This window comes from Tinamus guttatus, unplaced genomic scaffold (assembly GCF_059628265.1).
Source record: "Tinamus guttatus ecotype Peru unplaced genomic scaffold, ASM5962826v1 Tinamus_guttatus_pri_ptg000356l, whole genome shotgun sequence".
Lineage (NCBI taxonomy): Eukaryota > Metazoa > Chordata > Aves > Tinamiformes > Tinamidae > Tinamus > Tinamus guttatus.
In genome coordinates, this window is record NW_028288890.1 from 1838356 (window position 1) to 1858112 (window position 19757).

Genomic DNA, 19757 nt, shown 5'->3' on the forward strand with positions numbered 1-19757 from the left:
GGGACTAAGGCAAGGAAAAGTGTGCAAAAGAGGGACACCTACATGAGCTTGCACGCCTGTCCTCGTTACACACACAGGCACAGCACACACACAGCCGTTCCTCTCACATGGATGATCTTGCACACACGTGGCGGCCCCCAGACAGGCGCTGCACACTCGCACACACGCTCTCGCACAGCCGCTCGCACCCCATGCTCTCTGATGCACCTCACACCGTCACTGACACCCCCACACACAGCCGCACACCTCCTCACCACCAGACAGGTGCCTTGCACACACACCCCCTCCGCCACTCGCTCCCCACAACACACATTGCACACCCACACAAGACGGGGCCCTCACACTCGCTAACACACGCACAGTCACACGCAGGCGCTCGGTTTCCCTGGCACACACACCTCACACACGTCATACAGGCACACAAGCACACACACACAATTTCTCCCTCACACAATCTCTCTCACACACACTCTCAATTTCTCCCTCACACTCATCTCCAACCCACACACACACACATACAGGCACACACTCAATTTCTCCCTCACACACCCACCCAGTCGCACAATCTCTCCCTCACACATATCTCTCCCTCTCACACACAGACATCAATCATACAGGCTCACTCACAGTCTCTTCCTCATACACATATCCCTCTCCCGCACACTCCTCTCTCACACACACGCATACAGGCTCAAACACACACACACACAAGCTCTCCCTCACACATCTCTCTCACACACACACATATTATACAGGTACACACACACATCCGTCTCTCCCTGATATACAGACACAAGCTCTTCCTCATCCCTCTCTTTCTCTCTCTTCCTCTTTCTCTTCCTCACTCCTCTCTTTCTCTTTCTTTCTCTTTCTTTCTTTCTCTTTCTCTTTCTCTCTCTCTCTCTCTCTCTCACACACACACACACACACACACACACACACACACACACACACACACACACACACACACACACACACACACACACACACACACACACACACACACACACACACACACACACACACACACACACACCGCTCCCCCCGCACTACAACCCCCAGGCCGCCCCGCGCCGCGCACGCGCGCGGCCGCCCCGCCGCCCGGGAAGTGCCTGCCCCGCCAGCGAGCGCCGCCGCCGGGACGCACGGTGAGGGGCGAGCCGGGCCCGGGGGGGCGGCCGCGGCCTGGAGGGGGGTCCGGGCAGCCGGGGGCGGCGGGTGGTTCCGGCGCGCGGGGCCGCGGCCGCTTCCCGCCGTTGGCCGCCGCGGGCCGGGGCTCGGAGGAGCCCGTGGGGCGCGAGCAGCCGGCCCGGGCTCGGAGGCGCCTTGGGCCGCTCGGCAGGGGACGGGGCTCCCCTCGGGCTCCAGCCGCCCCTCCGTCCTCGTCGCGCTGCTCCCCGTGACCCGGTGTCCCGAGGCGGCAGGAGGCCCCTTGGCTCCCAGCGTCGCTGCCCGGGAGCCGGGTCCGAGCGCCGGCCTCGGAGCGGGGTGAGTTACGGGCACGAGCGGAGCTGGCGGCGGGAGAGGGCTCCGTGTGGACACGGTCCTGTGAGACCTTCCTGTCTCACAGAGTCCTTCGGCCGGTCCCATTCGTGTCTTGCAGAGCCTTTTCGCTCGCTAACCCAGCAGAAATCCAGCTGCGGTTCCGCTGGGTCTGGTTTTGGCGGGCTTGCTGGTGTGCTTACCCTTGCAGAGGGGTCCGAGGGGCAGCAGAGCTCATATAGGATGAACAGGAGGGACAGGCAGCCGGGAACAGGGTCTCTTGGAAGCCTCGGGCTTCCAGGGCAGCTCCTCTCTGCCTTGAGGAACCATCCTGTAGCTCTCCTGAAAATCTGCTGCCTTAACAGTATCGCACTTAAGGAATTGTGATGTGGTGGCATGGCCTAGAGAGCAAGGACGTGGTTCTGCTTTGCTGAGACTCTGAATTCCTTCTTTGCTTCCAGGATCTCTCATGTTTGTGTGGGTGTTCGCTACTGCCTGGACAACTCCTGATTCACCTCCAAAGCTGAGGGTAGGTTTGTGAAAGGAGCTTGGAAATAGCAAATTATCCGTGGGTAATTGTAAGTGCTTTCTGGTTTTCCAGTGAGGAGCCGGTGTGTTTAAACGAGGAGGTGGTGGAGCTTGGCCGATGTGCGTGTGTTTGTGCCGTGTCATGTTTTATTTAAATCTCATGTGGTCGTCGTTAACTTCTGACGGGGTGTGTGGTATGGCAAAGTGGAAGGACTGGCTGTAAAATGAATGAATCACCAGCTCCCATGGCAGGGCCTTGACTTTTGACTTCTGGTGTAATATTTTGGGAACCAGCTGCATGATCCAGCAGGGAGCCTGCCCTCCAGACGGCGTGAGTGCTGGCATCATTGGAGAACTGGCTTCCTGAGAATGGGCAGGGGGTTTTCTTCCTACCTGCAAAAAGAAAATGGAGAAAACAAACAAACAAAAAACCCTTTCTTGGTATTAATTGAAGCTGTGAGGAAAACAGAGAAGCTCTCAGGATTTTGCCAGGTTTGCACTCCCATGAGTAAATCTCCCCCCAAGTAAATAATCTCCCGTTTCAGTGCCCTGGAAGGACCCTGGAGCAAGTGTGTGGGATGCTGGGTTTGGTTTGATGCCAGGCAACTGTTCTTATATTCAGGCGTTCCTACCTTGTTCCCTTTGCCTCAGCATTCCTATTCATTCGTGCCTGAAATAAGCTCTCCGCCTAGTTGATAGGCAAATGCTTTGTTCTGCTTCACTTGCACTCTTTATTTCCTCCTCCAAAGGGAATTTTCTTGCAACTTGTTTTGAATGGAGGGGATCCAGGTTTTGTGCGGACAGGTTTTATATCTTCCGCTCTCCGGGCTGCCAAACCAGCCACCTTGAGCTGTGATTTCCAGCGAGGGCTGCAGGAGAGCAGGGCTGTGTCTCGGCAGGGCCTTGCTGGGCTTCTCTCTGCAACTTGGCTCTTCCCCACCTCCTGGGTTGTGCTCCTCAGTGCTGGGCACGTGTGTGTGTAAAGATGGGATTAAAGCAGCCAAAGTGGTAGAAATCAGATGTTTGGAAGAAACTAAATGACTGCCCCAAGACAGCAGAGCTGGAGAGGAAACCTCCCCTGCTCCTCACTTGATGACTCTGTTCCCGTTTCTCCGTGCGGATGCCGCTGGGGCCTGGTGGTGCTGATCTTCCCAAGTTCCTGGCCAGGGCTGAGTGGTCTTTTGGCAAAGTGCTCCCGTCACAGGTAGAAACTAGCACCTCGAAGCAGCACCTATAGCACCTCGAAGCAGCACCTATAGCACCTCGAAGCAGCACCTATAGCATCTTTTGCCAGCGGTCAGGCTGTGGGTGACTGGGGAGCCAAGTCTGGCCATGGTGATGCGCTGGGTGAGCCGTCTCTTTGGACGGTGTCAGCCCACATCTCGCTTGCTCCAGGAGCTATGGAGTGTGTAGGATTTGTGAGTCGAGGACCCGCTTTCACCCCCAGATACCCAGCAGGAGCCTGGACCCCTTGCAGAGGCTCTGGGAAAGCTGTTGCACAAGTGTGTTTGCACCTCCTCCTGTGCTGGGTGCTGGAGGGGGACTGGACATCACAGCTGGTCTTCGTGTGGCCTTATGGTGATACACCCCACCCTCTGCAAAGGGCTATCATATCCCCACTCTTTCTTATATTTTACCTACATTTTTTATCTGTGTATAACGTTTTCCCAGCAGTTATCTATAAGGGCTTGTTTGTAACCCTTCCAGGGTAAGCTCTCATGTGTTGTCAGTGGCACTTGGGCACTCTTTTGTCTCAACAACAAGCCAAGAAGTCTCCGTGCTCTGGAGACTCCCGTTCTGATGGGTTCTGAGCAGAGCCTCAACCCAGCACAAGGGCTTCCTAGGACTTCTGTGCTTGTGGTACAAAGTAGCTCATCACTTATTATTAGCACTGGTGATTTCAGGTCAGGAACATAGAAAGGGATGTGGGGGTCTTTAAAAAGCATATGCTTAAAAAAATTCTGACTTTTAAGGTCTTACTTTTAGAGGAAAAGAAAATTCTGTTTTATATTAAGTAGAGCAGGTCTGAGAATTAAATGTAGCTTTAAGATGCTTTCATTCCCCCCATAGCTGCTTGTCCTACCTGCCACTTTCTGACCGTGTTTTGCTGGAGCTTGAGGAGCAGGAGGTGGATCAGCTTGGGAAACACAACTGAAATGCACCAGATCTCTGCACCAATCTTCAGCTCATCCAAGTTCACTTAAATGAAACCTTGTGGGCAGCTATTGCAAAAGGTGTGCTGGGGTGTGGAGAACAAACCAAAACGAATCCAGTTTATGTCTGAACCTAGTTAAAAATCTGCTTGCAGGCAGAGGACACTTAGCTGGACTGCTCTAAGTTTGCACTTCAAGTAGCAGGCTGTTTTCACTTGGGGCATGGTGGCACCTTAGGATTTCTAATTGGAGCCAAGGATTGTTTGCCGAATAAACACGGTTCTTTGGGGTAGGTTTGACTTGTAGATTTTTGTTTTTGTTTAAGTTGAAGGCGAAGGGTTAGACTGAGGGATTTTGCAAAGCCATGTGGCTCCTTTCCCAGTGGTTGCAAATCTCCCTGGGAAGGGCCAGCGTGGAGGAGCGGGTGCAGCAGCAGGCAGGGCTGGCAGGGATGTGTGCTGGCATGCGGCGCTGCTAACGCTGCATTGCTGCTGGCACCCGAATGCAGTGCAGCAGAGCGGGTGCAGGGTGTGCAACCAACGCCACGGCCAGCCCCTTCCATACAGCTGTGTTAGCAGCTTGCCCCAAATCCTCTCTGCCTGTGTGTGTAATGTGCACAGCAGCCCGGAGGGTAGATGGAAAAAAAGTATGAGCAACTTTGGTGTTGAATGTGAGTGTCTGAATTCAAGGAAATGCAACTTTGTGCCTTTTTTCCTGCCTTCTTTGCCTTAACTCAGGTACTCTTGTGATTTCAGCCCCCTGAAGTTCTCTCCTGCGTTGGGTGGTGGGCGTCCCTTGCTTCCCAATCCTGGCAAACAGCTGCTAGCTAGAGCACTATCCAGTGGCAAGAGCTGGCAGGAGGCTGAAATATCCCCTTTCCTCCTCCTTTGGACCAGCAGCTCCAGGAAATAGTTCCCCTTGCCAACAGGGAGCCAACGTGGGAACCCGCCAGGCGCGCGGGCAGCCGCTCGCCGCCTTCGCCCGCGTGCGGGCGCTGCTGGGCGCACGCGGTCCAGAACCCAGAGCATCGCTGCCTTCCGAGGAAGTGGATAATAGAGCTTTGTTACCTCTCTGGTGTCGCAGGGAGCGCGAGGTGGCACGTGGACGGGGCGGCCTTCGGTGCTTTGCTGCTGCCATCCCTTCTTTTTTAGCGTTTTCCGCCGCTATATTTTAAAAACAAAGGAAAACAAACCCCTGACTCCCTCCAAAAAGCCTCTTACTGCTCTGCTGGTGACTGTAGGATCTGCAGGTCAGTGTTGGGTAATGAAGACTTTGAGGAAACCCAGGTGTCGGTTCCCTAATTGGGGTTCAGAGCATCTAAGGAGAGCGTAACTGGGTAGGACAGAAACTCATACTGCAAGTGCAGCGTGGAAACGCGGATGGTCTCTGAGGAGTAGTAGTGTTGGTGTGAAACCTGCCATGGAAAGAACCAGCAGAGGCAGGTGTCAGATTCGATATCAGATGTTTGTGTGAAGTAATTTACTGTTTTGAGCAGTAAAATAACCCGCACTGGTGCAGTAGGTAGAGACTGAGTTAAGAGGAGGAGGAAAAAAAAAAAAAAAAAAAGCCTTTTGTGACCAGAGCCTTCTGCTAGAGCAGCTTGTCGCCAACAGCGTGAAGCCGGGGGTGTTCTCTAAAAATCTAATGGAGCGACTCATAACTAATTTTCAACGAATTCCTGGAGAAAATGTTGGTTTCTTCTTATAAATGCAGACATGTGGGTGTGTCTTTGCACCATTTTTTTTTCCTTTTTTTAAGCTAGCGAACCACGCACAGTGATGGATCTCTCTCCAAGCAGCTCGGGATCTTCCCCCGTCCGTCAGGACTGTCACTCTCCGTGTGGAGTAGGTGCCACCCACTGCTTATCTGCATCTTGGGCACCTGGACCTCTCCATTGGGCAGGAAGGAGGCTCGTAGCTCCGTGTTGACTGCTGGTAGTTAAACACAACCTGAGACCTTAGGAGGGAGAAGGTGGTTTTATTTTAAAATAAGATTGACTTCACTCATTCGCAGTCTCTCTGCATCCAAGCACCAATATGGGTTTCTCTAGGTGATATTCCCAGCATTAAGTCACGAAGGTGCATGTATCCAAATGGTCTGGATAGGATTTCTTGCAATGACACGGCAGACAAGAAGTGCCAAACATTAAATCCTCCTGATGTCTCTTGAGCTCTCAGTTTGGCAGTTGTGTGCTGGCATGGAGTCTGCCTTTTTATATCCTTTGGGAGGTAACAGTAATTGCGATCTTTTGTCTTTGCATCCTGTCACTTCCGAGTAATCGGGATTTGCTCGCTAGCCTTTGTCTCTTTATCTGGCTGTCTTAAGGCTCCCATTCTCTGTCCTTCTCGGCGTAATCTCTTAATGGCTTGAGTCTTTGTCAATTGACTGTCCCTTGTTTCAGAATGTCCCTTGCTTTCCAACCTGATAAGCTGTGGGTAGGATTTTGATGACCTGCTAAATTAAGTAATGTGGTTTCATATGCCCTTTGATACTTCTGATGTCTCCGCGCTCTGTACATGCTTCCATTCATTCTTTATTCAGATGAATCTTAACATTTATTTTTATGGTGTGATTTGCAGACTTGGCTTGGGCAGAAAGGCTTGTCTTTGTGTGTGTGATAATGCTGCACAGGGGGAGTGAAGGGACTGATTCTGGATCAAAACGGAGCGATCAGAAGCCTGAGTTACACAAGTGCTTGCAGAGCTCCTACTCACAAGCTGGCAACCTGCGTTGGGCGGTTTGGGGGGCGGACGCTGCCAGGGCCGGCTCCGAACGCGGGAGGGGAGGAGTGCGGGACGGCGCCTGCTGCAGCGCCTTCCTGCCGAGCCGCTCGGGTCGGGGTACAGATATGCCAAACGTGAACTGTCCTCAGCAATTTTGGGGCGGTTTTACACAAGCCTGCAGCAGCTCGGGCAGGATCTGATCCTCCACGCTGTAGGAAGCAGAGTTTCTCCGAAAAGCTCATGCTCTAGACTAGGAAGAGAAGCTGCAAGTGCTTGCAGAGGTGGTACATGATCTGCCGTTGACCAGAGAGGATTTTGAGGCTGATCTACTTCTCTGTAATCTCCTGAGTGCATCAGTGAGCATCTTTTGCGACAGGCTGATCTTGTTTCTCTCTTAATGATGTGTGTGGTGTGGATTGGGGTGGCCTGGATTTGGCGCAACATTCTCAGCTCTCTTTGCTCTCTCTGTTTCTTCATGCAGGTTCCTCAGAAGAAGATGGTCTAGAGCCAGCGCAGCTGCCGCTTTCAGTCATTTTGTGCCCTGGATCCCAGAGTGGAAATGGCAGCAGCCCAGGGGACAGGCAGCAGTTCAGCTGGGCCCTCGGGGCTCCCCAGCTCTGCCCCAGGACACAGCAACTCCCCGGCCGTGGCCGTGTGGGAATGGCAGGATGAATTCGGGAGGTGGAGGCCCTACCGAGGGAACGTGTGCAGCTACATTGAACAGGTTTTCCAAGCCTCTCAGCAGAAGGGCCGGCGTTTGGGGCCGGGACCTGGCAACAGCATCCCCTTGGGCCATGCTGATGCTGTCTTGGCCCCCTACGTCATCGATATCCCAAGTTTGACGCAGTTCCGACAGGATACGGGTAAGGAAGCTTGCCAGCCTGTGTTGGGGTTTTGTTGAGAGTGCTCAGAGTTAAGCAGAGCCTGGCTCTGGCAGAAGAGCCCTGAAAAGCAGCGCTGTCTGCTGCCACTGCCAGGCACTTTGGAGGGTCTCTGGTGGGCAGGGTATCTGCTCCTCACCCGATACTGTCTGCCACCCCAACGTGCAAATCACTGTTGGCCAATGTGGACATGCAGGGCCGTGTGGCTGGTATCGGACCGGCCCAGCTCCTTCCCAGGGCAGAGACTTGAGGCAAGAGGTGACCTCTTATGGAGTCTCCTCCTGGGAACTCTGGAGCTCGGTGCTTGTGAGCCAGAGCCCACAGAGCTGGAAACTTTCTTCCTGCCCCCGCTTGCGTTCATTCAGGACCACTCGCACAAAAAGGCCTTTCTACAATTCAAACCCTCCCGTTTGAGTCCCTTGTTCCCTCTGCGGCTGCAGTGCCAGCTGCTTTGCCTTGGCATGCCGCCCTGCACAAGCTGCTTTGCAAAAGCCTGCAGCCCCCGCACGGTGCTGTAGTGCTGCAGCAGAATATCCCCCACTTCTCCTGCTCGGAGCCTTGCTTGCTTTCTCCTAGGCAGGAAGGATGGGCTGGTCTGAGCAGCAGGACTGAGACCTAATTTTCCTTCTCCTCCTGTCTCCTTTGGAGTCATCAAGCCTAGCAGCTTACAGCTTGCTGAGATGACTCTTACCTTCTTTTGCTCCAGATGTGCTGAGCAGCTGTAGAACAGAAAAGGAATGGGAATGGAATGTGTGCTCTTCATCACCAGAAAATTCAGGGAGATCCCAAATTACACACCCCACATGAATGTCTGCTTTGGAAAATTCTCCATGCATCAGTTTCCCCTCTACCAATACCCTTCCTGTTACCCCCGCTGCTGTCAGATGGGAGATGCAGGAGATGGACAGCGTACTGGTCCCTTGCCAGTTGAAGGAATAAACGAGCAATATCTTGAATCAACCGTTCAGGCAACCCCTAAAGGAAGGGGAAGCAGCTGGAGCAAAATGAATGGTCCTTACAGCTGCATCTGTGTTTGTATTCTAACATTCCAGCAGTCATCAGTGGCTTTGAGATTAGTTCTGCGTGAGGGTTTCCTGGCTGAGGAGCTTCACATTAGCAGGCCTGGCCTGTCTGAGCACCTGCAAGCTCCACAGAGGCTACAGTTTTGTGTAAAACACCCTAGACCACCAGAGCTGACACCAGTGGCTGTTCCTTGCTTTCTTAGTGCCAAACTTCTGAAGGAACCTTGGGGCTCTTTGCCTTTTCAGCCGGACTCTCAACACACAGGCAAGAGTCCATCTCTCTAGGATACCACCCGTTTTCAGACTATGGCCTGCTGATGGCTGCTGGCTTGGCACAGTGATCAGAAAGGCTTTTGTCATTAGTTGGAGTGTTTGGGATCTTGGCCTGCAGCAGTGGGTTATCTGTGGGGGCCTGTGAGCAGTGTGTCCCAAGGTAAATGAGGCTTCCATCTTCAGGAGTGGAGTGGTGTCTCTGGAGATGCCTTGCACCCCTAGCCCCTGTGAAAGATCTCAAAACCCCTTGCAAATGATGGAAGTCCTTTGCAGAAGAGTTAGAATTTAATATCTCTGGAAGCTGGCTATGAAAAGACTAAAATTTTGAAAACTGTGTTGGCTTACGTGGCCTTATCATCCCTCACTGGTATTTGTGGTGGGATCTTTAATAACAAAACAGCTGTCTCCAAAGCACCAGCACAGTGTTTCACATCGGTTTGGAGGGATGCTGATCAGAGTGGTCAGGCCTGTGAGTTTTCTTCCACGTGTAACTGTCCTACCTAGTCTAGTGTGAGCCTTGAATGCTCTGCTTTATGGGCCAGATCTAAGCAAAGCTCCATTCCTCTGCAGGACTGCCTGCCTTAAACACAAACCTTGTGGAACAAGCAGCCAGCTGACCTTTGTCATGTGCTGGAGAAAAGAATCTCTGCAGGAAACATCCCCGTGAAAAATCTTTAAACAGAGCAAAAAAAAAAATAGGCTGTTGTATTCTGCTCATTAGCTGTTACAGACAAATAGGCTCTTCAAAGGAAGCCGGGGAGAATAACAGGAAGCCAGTGTTAGTGGGATGAGCATCCCCACCAACAGGAATGACAGCTGTGGAGGGGGCTCTTGTGTGCAGGATTAGCTACAGGCTTCAGCTGCTGGTCTAGGCAGATTAGCTGGGAGTGAGTGGAAAGGAGCAGCAGGAGTTGTCCTCTCTCTACAGCTGTTTGCCCACCCTGGAGAGAAATGCCAGTTTTCCTGCCAGCTTGGGGGAAGGGGGATATTTTCCAAGAAGCACTTGCTCCTAGTCTTGCTGTTGACTCCTGAAAGCTCCTCTCCCTGCTGCTGTTTTGAGATCATAAAGATACAAGTTACCAGCTCCTAAAATCCTTCCTGTGCTGCTTCTGTCCTGCCAGTGGTTCCCTTATTCATCTCTAAACATAGTGCATTTCCCACCATCCTGGCTTCAGCACAACCCCATCCCTAACCTTCCCTCCCTCAAGAGTTCTTCCCTCATGTAGCCTGCCTGCTAAGACCGGAGATTTGCACATGCCTTTCTTCAAAGCTTGGCAGGGCTTGTTTGCTGAATGTGAGTGGTTATTGCTCGAATTTGCTCCTGGCTATGTGCTCTCATTTCCCATACAAGAAGCTGGTTCTTGGCTTGGGGAAGAGCAGCTTTGTTCTGTTGACATCTTCTACCCTGATTTCTGCAAGATGAAGGTCTTATCCCAAAGCAATCTCTGAGCTTCATTGAGCTATTGGAGTTCAACCCAGAGTTGAATCTTGTACGGGAGGGATTAGTGTATCTCACTGTTGCTTTTTAGTTGTTTTCATTAGATGTTTTGTGCTGTACAGTGGAGAGCCCTGCAATAAACAGGGGAACTTGATGCTGCTCAGCAGCTGAAGCAGCAGGTTGGGGTCTATCATCCTCTGCATGGATGTGGGCAAGTCCTTCCAGTTCTTAATGCCTTCAATTCTGTAGCAGAAAAGCAAGTCCTGTTGTTCATCACTGCAGCACATTTGGCCTTTGAGAAATTACCAGCCTTCATTTAATCTTTGGAGCTCAGATCTTTCCTTCCTGATTTAATTCTTGGAATGACACATTAGAACCTCTCTGTACCACAGCTCAGACTCATGTTATGGTCAGACTACCAAAGCACTGTGCAGAAAACATAAGCACGACTTAAAGAAGCCTGGAAGTGCAATAAGAGGAAAAGATACGATGGCTGCCATGCAGTCAAGCACAAATTTTTAGCAGGGGTATAGACAATATTTAAGTGCCCTTATGATTTAAATCGAGTCCTAAGAGTTTTTCCTATCTCTCAGAGTATGGAGTAAAAGAGATACTTGAGCCAGCACCAAACTAGCATGAAACCAGCCAGAACTTGAGCACAGGGAGCAATCAGGAGTTCAGTGAAGGTTGTTCCTCCTTCCTTGGGGTGTGCTTGTTGGGTGTTAAGAGTGCTTGGATTACCTCCCTCCCACAGAAACATGAGGAAGATTCTGGGGTAGTTCTGCACAGACTTGAGATGCAAAAACTTGTAAATGAGCCTTTTTGCACCTTGGCTCCTCAAACTTAGGGTCATAATTCCCATGATGTCTTTACAGGCTTTTCATCCTTTCTCTGGGTGCTTTTTGTGTCTGATCTTCAGCTTTATCATAACGATCCCATCACTGCATTCCTGTTCACCACCCTTCTGCCTGCATCCCCAGACACGCTTGCCCTGCAGCATTTCCTGCCCCTCTTTCTCCAGGCTGAGGGTTGCTGAGGATTTTCCCAGCAGGAGCGATTTGGACTCTGAGGCAGGAAGCCACTTTTGCAGAGCTTGGACTTCTGTCCTGTTAGATGCCTTCCTTCTCATCAGCCTTTTTCTTTAGAAAAAGAAAAAAAAAAAGCAACCAAGAGTGAAGTCACCCTGGAGAGTGAGGCTTTCAGTCAGTTTTGAGCTCTGGCTCTAGCCGCAGAGCAGCCTTGGAAAAGCAGCGTGTCTGTTTTCATTCCTCTTCCTCTGTGTGAACAGCTGTTCTCCACAGTTTCCAAACTACTTTCCTGCCTTTTCCTCTCTGCTTGTGCTACATCACCCAGCAGCAAGGAGCCTGGAGAAGTTGGCCCTGTTGGACCCCCTCTCAGGAGAAGTTCTTGCCCTGCAGGACTTCACCAGAAGGCCTTGACTTTGCTAGAAGTTGTCCAGACCCCTGTGCAGTCAGGATTAGGTGTTCAGTCCCATAAGTGCTTCTGTAAAGCACTTCCTGATGGTCTCATGTCTCTATAGTTACTCTGTTGTCAAGGCTTTTTACCAGATCTGTGCCTCAGCCTGGTTTTTAACCGCAGTGAGACATATGTGATCCCTGTGTCTGTGCTTGGGTGGGTTGGTCTGTCTCTCCTGTCTCTTTCCCTCCCTTCCCACCCTTCCTCCCAGCAGCTTTTGAACCTGTTGCCAACCCTCAATCAGGTTTGGCAGCAGCACAGAGATCTCGGAGGTATCCCGTATCTCTTGAGCATCGTGAGCAAGTACAGCCACCTTGGGAAGGGAAATCCTGTTAGTGTCCTTGCAGAGGGAGAGGCAAGAGGGATCGCCCCTGTTTTACACACCAGCAAATCCATGCACTAATGGGTCACTGAAACCAAGTCCCCTTTTTTGTTGTTGTTTTCCCTGAGCTCACCAGGTGCTACGTGTTTTTTCTCCACCACGCAGGGACGATGCGATCCGTCCGCAGGCACCTCTTCCCTCAGGACTCTGCTGCTGGGCAGGGCGTCGTGTGGGAATGGCAGAACGACGAAGGCGGGTGGTCCCCCTACGAGATGAACGTCTGCGTGTTCCTGGAGCAAGCCCATGCCACAAACCATCAACAGGTGGACCTTGGGCCTTTAGGCTACAACTATGAAGTTGACTTCGTGGCTCAAGTCCAGACCAACAAGACCACGAAGTTCCGACGAAGCGTTCAGAGACGCCTGGACGTTCCTTACCCAGTGACAGCCACGTCAGGGCCTGTTCACGCAGGGATGGTTTGTTCTTGTCAACAGTGCTGGTTTAACAGTGGGACTGGCCCTATCACCATGCGCTACCGGCACTCCATGATAAACTTCCCCAACTCCTCCACTGCACATCAAGTTTCCAGTCGGACAACGTCAGTAAGTGCTTCTGGCCTTGGCTTTGTGCCCTATAACAAACCAGCTTTGTATGGAGCAAGGTCAACAACAAGACTCAATGCACAGAGCACCTGGGCTTTGCCTCAAGCTGGAGGTGCCGGGGGCCCCAGCACAGGACTCCCTGCGTCTAACGGACTCAGGTACAGAACCTCCTTCACCTTAGTGCACAGTGTGTGTGTCCCAGACCTGGGGTGCCCTCATCTTCCTCCTCTAGGAGCCCTTCAGTCCCAGAGGATTTTGCAGTGGTCCTTGCACTAAAAGGAGGAGGAGGTGTTTGAGCCTTTGCGTCCTGTACGCTGGATAAGAAGGCTCAAAAACTTGTAGTCTTCCTCTCTCATCCTTTCTCCCACTTGAAATATATCCCCAGCAGCTCTGCAAATCTCCATGACCCACTGGAGAAAGTGGCTGAGTTGGTACTGCAGGTTTGAGGTAACTAAATGTGATGGTTAATGGAGACATTTCTGTGTATGTTTAAAAGCAGCTTTGCAGGGGGGAGCGGATGAATGAGAAGGGGGGGATTCGTGAATATCACTACTTAATTCAAAATATGCAGCAAACATGGAGTGGAAAACTGCTCTATATTCAAAGCTCTTCCCCTTCAAGGAGGGACTGCAGAACTCTCCATGTGACTGAATCCCCATGAGTTTCCTGACAAAATGAGAGGCCCTTGTTTCTAAGGTAAACAAATAGAAACAAAACTGTAGATTTGCTCAATGATTTTTAAATCCATCATGAAGATGTTTAGAGAACCGAGGAATCAAGTCAGTGTTTTACTTTCCCTTTGTTCTGCTCTCCCTTTCCTTGAAGGCTTCCTCGAGCCATATTGACCCCCATCTTACCTGAAATCAATGGGGTGACATTAGCAATTTGAGAGTGGTTCCGGGCTATTCATTAGGATAAAAGCTGATGCAGAGCAGAGATACCACTGAATAATCATACAAGAGTTTATTCTGTGTGTATTGAATGCCCTGGGGCATCACAGTAGCAACGTTCAAGGACTGAAGGCACAAGCAGAACTCAAAGCTAGAGAGGGTTGTTTGGTGTTTGCTTTCTCTTTAGGTGCTTGGGTATTTGGAGTAGCATTTGGAGGGATCTGGTTATTTTGAAGGAGGACCCGGCAGTCAGTTGTGTTACTAGCTGGAGTTGGTTCTCCAGGGTGCCACCTCGGGCTGTGTGACCCAGCTGCGTTTGGTTATTGCCTGTGGCCAGCAGAACATCGCAGTCCCTGCGCTGCAGCCGGGGAGCTGGAGGAGAGCAGCATCTCCCTTGCCAAGGGAGGAATTTCCTTAGGTGTTCTTGTAGGATGCCCTTTCTGAGGCTTTGGTGACCCAAACTAAGCAAGGAATCTGCTGATGGGTGTTCAGGGGCTTCACTCTTGCGTTCTGCACACACATTTTCTAGCAGCATACACCAAGGTATCTACAGCCTGTGTATTTTGAGGACTAAATGATAAATGCACCTATATGTGACTCTTGGATACAGCTGGATTGAACTGAGGAGCAAATAAGTGCTGCTCCCTTTGTAAGTGGCTATAAATGTATAGAGCAGCATAAACATTTTCTAAATAAACCAGACGCTGGACGATTGAGCATCTGAAAATCAGGAGGCAGATTGGCCAGGGCTGGTTTAACTGTCCAAGTTAACTAAAGTGCAAACAATAAAGATGTGGGTAAGAAATCCAAAGGGACAGAGCACAGAGGCTGAAAGCTTGAGGTTTATATTGAGCCTCACAAAACTATGAATTGGGAGATTTTTTTCAGTGTCGTATGAGAATTTTCCCTCCCAAGTTTCATCTACATGAAAGGACCTCCTGCATCTTGTTCGTCTTTCCTGTGGCCTCTTTCTGGTACTTTCTTTTCACCTGGTGATTTTCATGGCATCCTGAGTATCCGCAGCCTTTCCATGTTCCAGCCATCTTCTTTCATCTTCAAATGGAGCTGAAAACCAGAGCTCTTTATTTCCAGATGCCCTGAGTAAGGCTCTGTGATTGGAAAAAGGTGCCAGATTTTCCCTCTTGCAGGAGCTGCCGCTTGGTACGTGGGTCGGCTCCTGCCTGCAGCCACTTTCCCCTGCAGTGCGTGAGGGCTGTGTCTGTCTGCAGTGGATCTCTGGTAGTGTCATTTATGAAGTGCTTTTTGGGGTGGGAAGAGATGATCAGAACGAAAAGAGCAAAATGCTGCAGTAGCTGCTCCTCAAGCATCTGTCCGTAACTGATAAGGGGCTGGTGGGGAAGGGGTTGTTGTGAAAGATGGGAGGATGGGAGAGCAATGGTCAAAAACAGGTGGCACAGTCGCCTCTTCCCACAACCAGGGTGCCCGGATGGTGCTCCCTGGAGGCAAGGGACACAAGGACATCCGTAGGTGGAACATCTTATCAGCCCAACCAGAGAGCCTGGGGAGAAGACTGTCTTGGCAGCCGTCACTGCAGTGCCCTGCTGGGTGCTGAGCTGTCCCGTGAGCTCTTGGGGCAACAGCAGCTCTTGGTAGACCTGGTCAGACTCTGCACAGAGGGGCTCGGCAGGTGAGTGGGTCAACGTTGGCACCATCAGCTGCTGGCCCTGGTTCTTGTGGTTGGGTGTATCCATCCTCAGAGCACTGCTGGCAGCAGGGAGCCTTTGCTACCCCCTCAGCTGCTTCAACCTTGTCTCCCGGTGCTGCTGAAGGTGCCTTTTGTGGCAGGAGCATCCAAGCTGGGGACAGCAGCGAAGAGCAGAGCCCTCTGATCGCGCCTCCTTGGAGCACTGGGGCCACCCCTGGGCCGCAAGCTGTGCTGGACAAGTGATGCTGTGGCTGCTTGAGCTCTTGCAATCCCTTCAGCTCAGCTGTTTGTGTTCTGGCTAAGGTGGCCAGTGGCACCTTTGCAGGAAACCCTGACGACGTCAGCCCTTCTGGGGGACGTGAAAGGATATGGCCTGATGTTTGCTGGGCTCAGCAGCACGTGCAATGCAGCTGTGGCTGGAGGGGACACAACTCGGAGGGGGGACGGGAGAGCCTTGGGCGAGGGTAACGCGCTCTGCACCGCGAGTCACGGTGCGAGCGCCTGAGCTGGTCTGGCTGTTGGCCACTTGTCACCGCGGTGGCACCGAGGGTGCCCTGGGCAGGGCGTCTTGCTGGAGGTCACTGTGGCGAGCGGAGCCGGGCAGGGGGGCTGCTGCTGGGTCCCCGGCTGTGCCCACACCTGGAGTCTCGGAGGCGGCACAGCCGGCAGGGCGGCACAGCCACCGCGGGTCTGCGGCCCCCTTCCCGCTCTCTAATGTTGACAGCTTCCATCGGATGTATCTGTGGAAACCTCCATTATCCACGTGCTCCCCAGGGAATGTACGGGGATTCCCGACCGGACTGCAGACCGATGCGAGAGGCTGAGACGAGACAAGGGAGGGAGGCAGCAGCTGAGGAACCAACTCAAGCTGCTCCTGCAGAAGAGACTCCCTTGCAGTTACTTTTCCTAAGAGGTCCCTGCTCCTCCCTGCTGGCAGACCAGGGGGATGCAGCAGTCTCTGTCTCCCAGTTGAGCGCAGTGTGTGAAAGGGACGGTTCCAACACGAGCTGACAGCTCAAGATGGCTTTTCCTCTGTCTTCCCATGTGCTAAATTGGAGTCGGAAATGCCACTGAGCTGGTGTAATTGCTCTTGTCTGGGGTTACATCGCAGGCTTGTGAAATCCATATTCCAGCCACAAATACCCTCATTGCTGCAAATTGGAGGTAATCGGAGTACCGAGCTCTAACAATGCGTTTCATTTAATTCCTAAGCCCTGACCGTTCCCGGGTTACTTTATCCACTGGGTTCCCCAGCATTCCTGCTCGCTGGCTCTGCTTCTTTGGGATGTGCAGCGCCGTGTGGGTCTGTGCTCCGTGCGGGCAGATGGGACATCCCGTGACCTCCGGGTGCATGGGATGGACCTGGGAGAGTCGTGGGTCGCTAGCCAGCTGCCTGGTGGGCTTCCTGTTTGGAAAGAGAGGAAGGAGAAAACGATGGATAAAGCACGGTTTGGAAAGAGGCCAGCTGCAAGGGAGCTACTGCTCACCCCGCTCAGCAGCAGGCGCCTGGGGCGTCTCTGGTGGCTCGTAAGGGTTGTGTTGCTGCCTGTGTGCTGGTTCCTTGCTCTTGCAGCACTGCTCGTCCTTGCAAGGCTTTGGGGGACGGCGGCACTCGGAGCCTTCCCAGTCTCCGCAGCAGAGTTGTAACGGGCAGAGGGTCTCTCAAGCTGTTACGGGAGGACTTAAGGATACTTGTACACGCCCTGTTTTTAAGGAAATGCGGTTAAATATTTTTGCTTCTTTCACGAGCTTACTAAATTAACGTGGGCCAGCTGTGTCGCTTCTTGGCACCTTTAGTTTCCTCCTGTGGATAAAACGCAGTTAATGTGTCCGGCCACCTTTGCAGGAGCCAGCGGATGGAGCAGCAGGGGCTGCGTCCCGATTCCCACCTCTGGAAAAAGGTCTTGGGGCCGTAAGGAAGCATACAGGGCTGTGGTGTTCCCAAGGGATGGGTCTGGCACTGGGACCCCAAACCCCTCAGTGGGAATGACGTGTTCAGCACTTCATAGGATCAGGCGGTGCGATTTGGGTGCCGGACCCTGCGCAGAGCCGCTTGCCTTCTCTCTCCTCTTTTTCTTTCACATCTTCCAGCTTTTTTGCCCGTAGCCCCAACAGCAGCTTCTCAGAGGCAGCCTGTGGCATCCTTGGCACGATGCTGGTCCTCACCAAGCCCACGGGAAGCGACCACAACGCGTCGTTCAACCCTTTGCTTGCAGCTACGCTGACTCGCAGGTCAGTCACATCCAGGCATTGCAGGACAGCTCTCCTGGACACTCCATGTGTCACCGTGCCGAAGCAGGAGCAGGTCCCCAGCAGTGAAACCCAAGGACTTGTGTGTCTGCATGCGAGTCCCTCCTAACGGGGCTTAGTCTAGCGGTTAGTGTTGCCTTTAGAAGAAAGGCAGGGAAAAAACTGCTATATTTGAGGTTTTGAGAGCACAAAGTGTTTTCACAGCTGAGCCTCCGGAGCTGGGGACTGAGCTGTTCCCTTTCGTAACGAGGATGTGCAGGTTCCAAAGCAGCTCAGCTGCAGCTGTGCTAATGCTGCTGGATCAGCGCGCAGGGCTGCCAGGGAGGAGGCTCCCAGGACCTGATGGGCGGAAAGGGGCTGGATTATCATCGTGCCCTCGGCTTTGCCTGGATAACGCACGGTGCTCCCGCGAGGCTGGGCTGGATGGAGCCCTGAGCGGCCAGGAGGAGCGCCGGCTGCTTAAGGGGGCTGCAAATACTCTGCAATGTGGGAATGTGCAGCAAAACTGGGATGTGCTCCAGGAGAGAGGGAGTCCCCCGCTACAGGGGCCGTGCTTTGGTTCTGGGCAGTGGTGATGGCAAATGTTACCAGAGTTTTCTTGCTGCTTCTTTGAGGAAAATGTCGTGTTTTGGGACCCTTTGAGGAAAGGGTCTTATTTTGGGGTCTTCCTTCTCAACCTGCTTTTTTCGCTATCACGCAGCCTCAGCTGGGGGGAGAGTAGGAACCACAGGGAATGGCAGGGCTGAACTGGACTGGGGAGGAACTGGCGCTGTGTTGGGAACCACGAGCCAAAGCTGACGGGCTAAATACAGCCTGTTTGTGCGGCTCACTGGCCTGCTCGGAGGCCAGGCCTGGCTTTCCCTGCCCCAGCAATATCCTCCTCATCACTTCCCCCGCATTCCCCCCACAAACCCCTTCCGATCTAGGGTAAGTTCTGCGTATCATTTCTGCACCATTTTTGGCATGGTGATGCTTCCTCCCACCCACTGTTGCTTCAAGCCTACCCCCGGCAGAGTTGTGGCGAGGGTACCGCAAAACAACACGCGTTTCCCGTGGTTTCGTCAGCCTCATGCCTGGGATTTCTGCAGATGTGAAAGGATGTGCGTGACAGCCCTGCGAATTCACACACGGTGTCAAACAGACAGGTTAGCACATCCCACAGTCTTAGCTGAGACACTGTTAACGGCCTGTGTGTGCGTTTCTAGCCCATGCCAAATGTGAAATAAAAAACTATTTGGTTCTGCCATCAAATCAGTTGGCTTAAAGCCTCCCAGCAGTCAGAGCTGACACACTTTGCGTTTACCATACACCAGGAGTGCATCTGATCAGTGACTGTTTTCTGGCTGATGGATGGTAATTTATCTGCAGTGCATTTGCAGCTTCCAAAACTTGATTGCTTGCAAATGCATCAATTGCTTATTCATTTCCATCTGTAAATCTCAAGGGCTCTTCTCATTTTGTAAAAGCTCTAGCTGCTGAGTGGCTCCGACTTGAACCTCGCAAGGAAGGAAAGAGTAAAGTATTTCTCAGTCTGTCTTCTCAAAACACGGTTACTTGTGATCCTCTTTGAAGCAGCTGTGGCTTTGCCTTCTTCAGCCTCTGGTGCAGGGTGCCCTTTTCCGCATCCTCATGTTTTAAGGAAAGGTCTCAGTGTTAGCTCTCATGGGGGGTGTTTTGCTGCAGCTTTGCAGGTGGGAGAACGGGGCTTTTACCAGTTCAAATGTGACTGCATCTTCTGTACGAGGATTCAGGAGCTCTGCGTCTGCCTCGGTGGCAAAGGTGGGACGCTGAAACCTTCACAAAACAGAAGGTGCAAGAGGCTGTTCCAGGCTCTGAGGATGCAGCAGGCGATTGCAGAGAGACGATCAGTCCTACTTGGAAGGTCAGGAAGGAAATCAAAGCCAGGAAGATTTAGGATAGATGCAGGACAAACAGTGAGTCGCAGGACTGAAATATTGCCAGAAATTAATTAGGGAAATTGTAGTGCTGCTTGTGTTAGGCATTGACAAGAACGGATTAGACAAAGAGCTGCTTGTGACAGTCTGTGTGCA

General features: G+C 52.2%; 1 protein-coding gene across 3 annotated transcripts in view; it reads left to right on the plus strand.

Annotated features, from left to right (window-relative positions):
- Nucleotides 1-1128: 1128 nt before the first annotated feature.
- Nucleotides 1129-19757, plus strand: part of DTX2 (deltex E3 ubiquitin ligase 2) — a 36918-nt gene continuing 18289 nt past the window's right edge. For 2 of the 3 annotated variants that reach the window (XM_088530079.1, XM_088530081.1), the window contains exons 1-4: nucleotides 1129-1148; nucleotides 1944-2011; nucleotides 7368-7749; nucleotides 12464-13058. In XM_088530079.1, the coding sequence (XP_088386205.1) occupies nucleotides 7446-7749; nucleotides 12464-13058 (899 nt within the window). In that variant the 5' untranslated portion in view covers nucleotides 1129-1148; nucleotides 1944-2011; nucleotides 7368-7445. Of the gene's footprint in view, nucleotides 1149-1943; nucleotides 2012-2041; nucleotides 2061-7367; nucleotides 7750-12463; nucleotides 13059-19757 lie in introns of those variants that run through there. The other variant, XM_088530080.1, reaches the window with a different exon arrangement.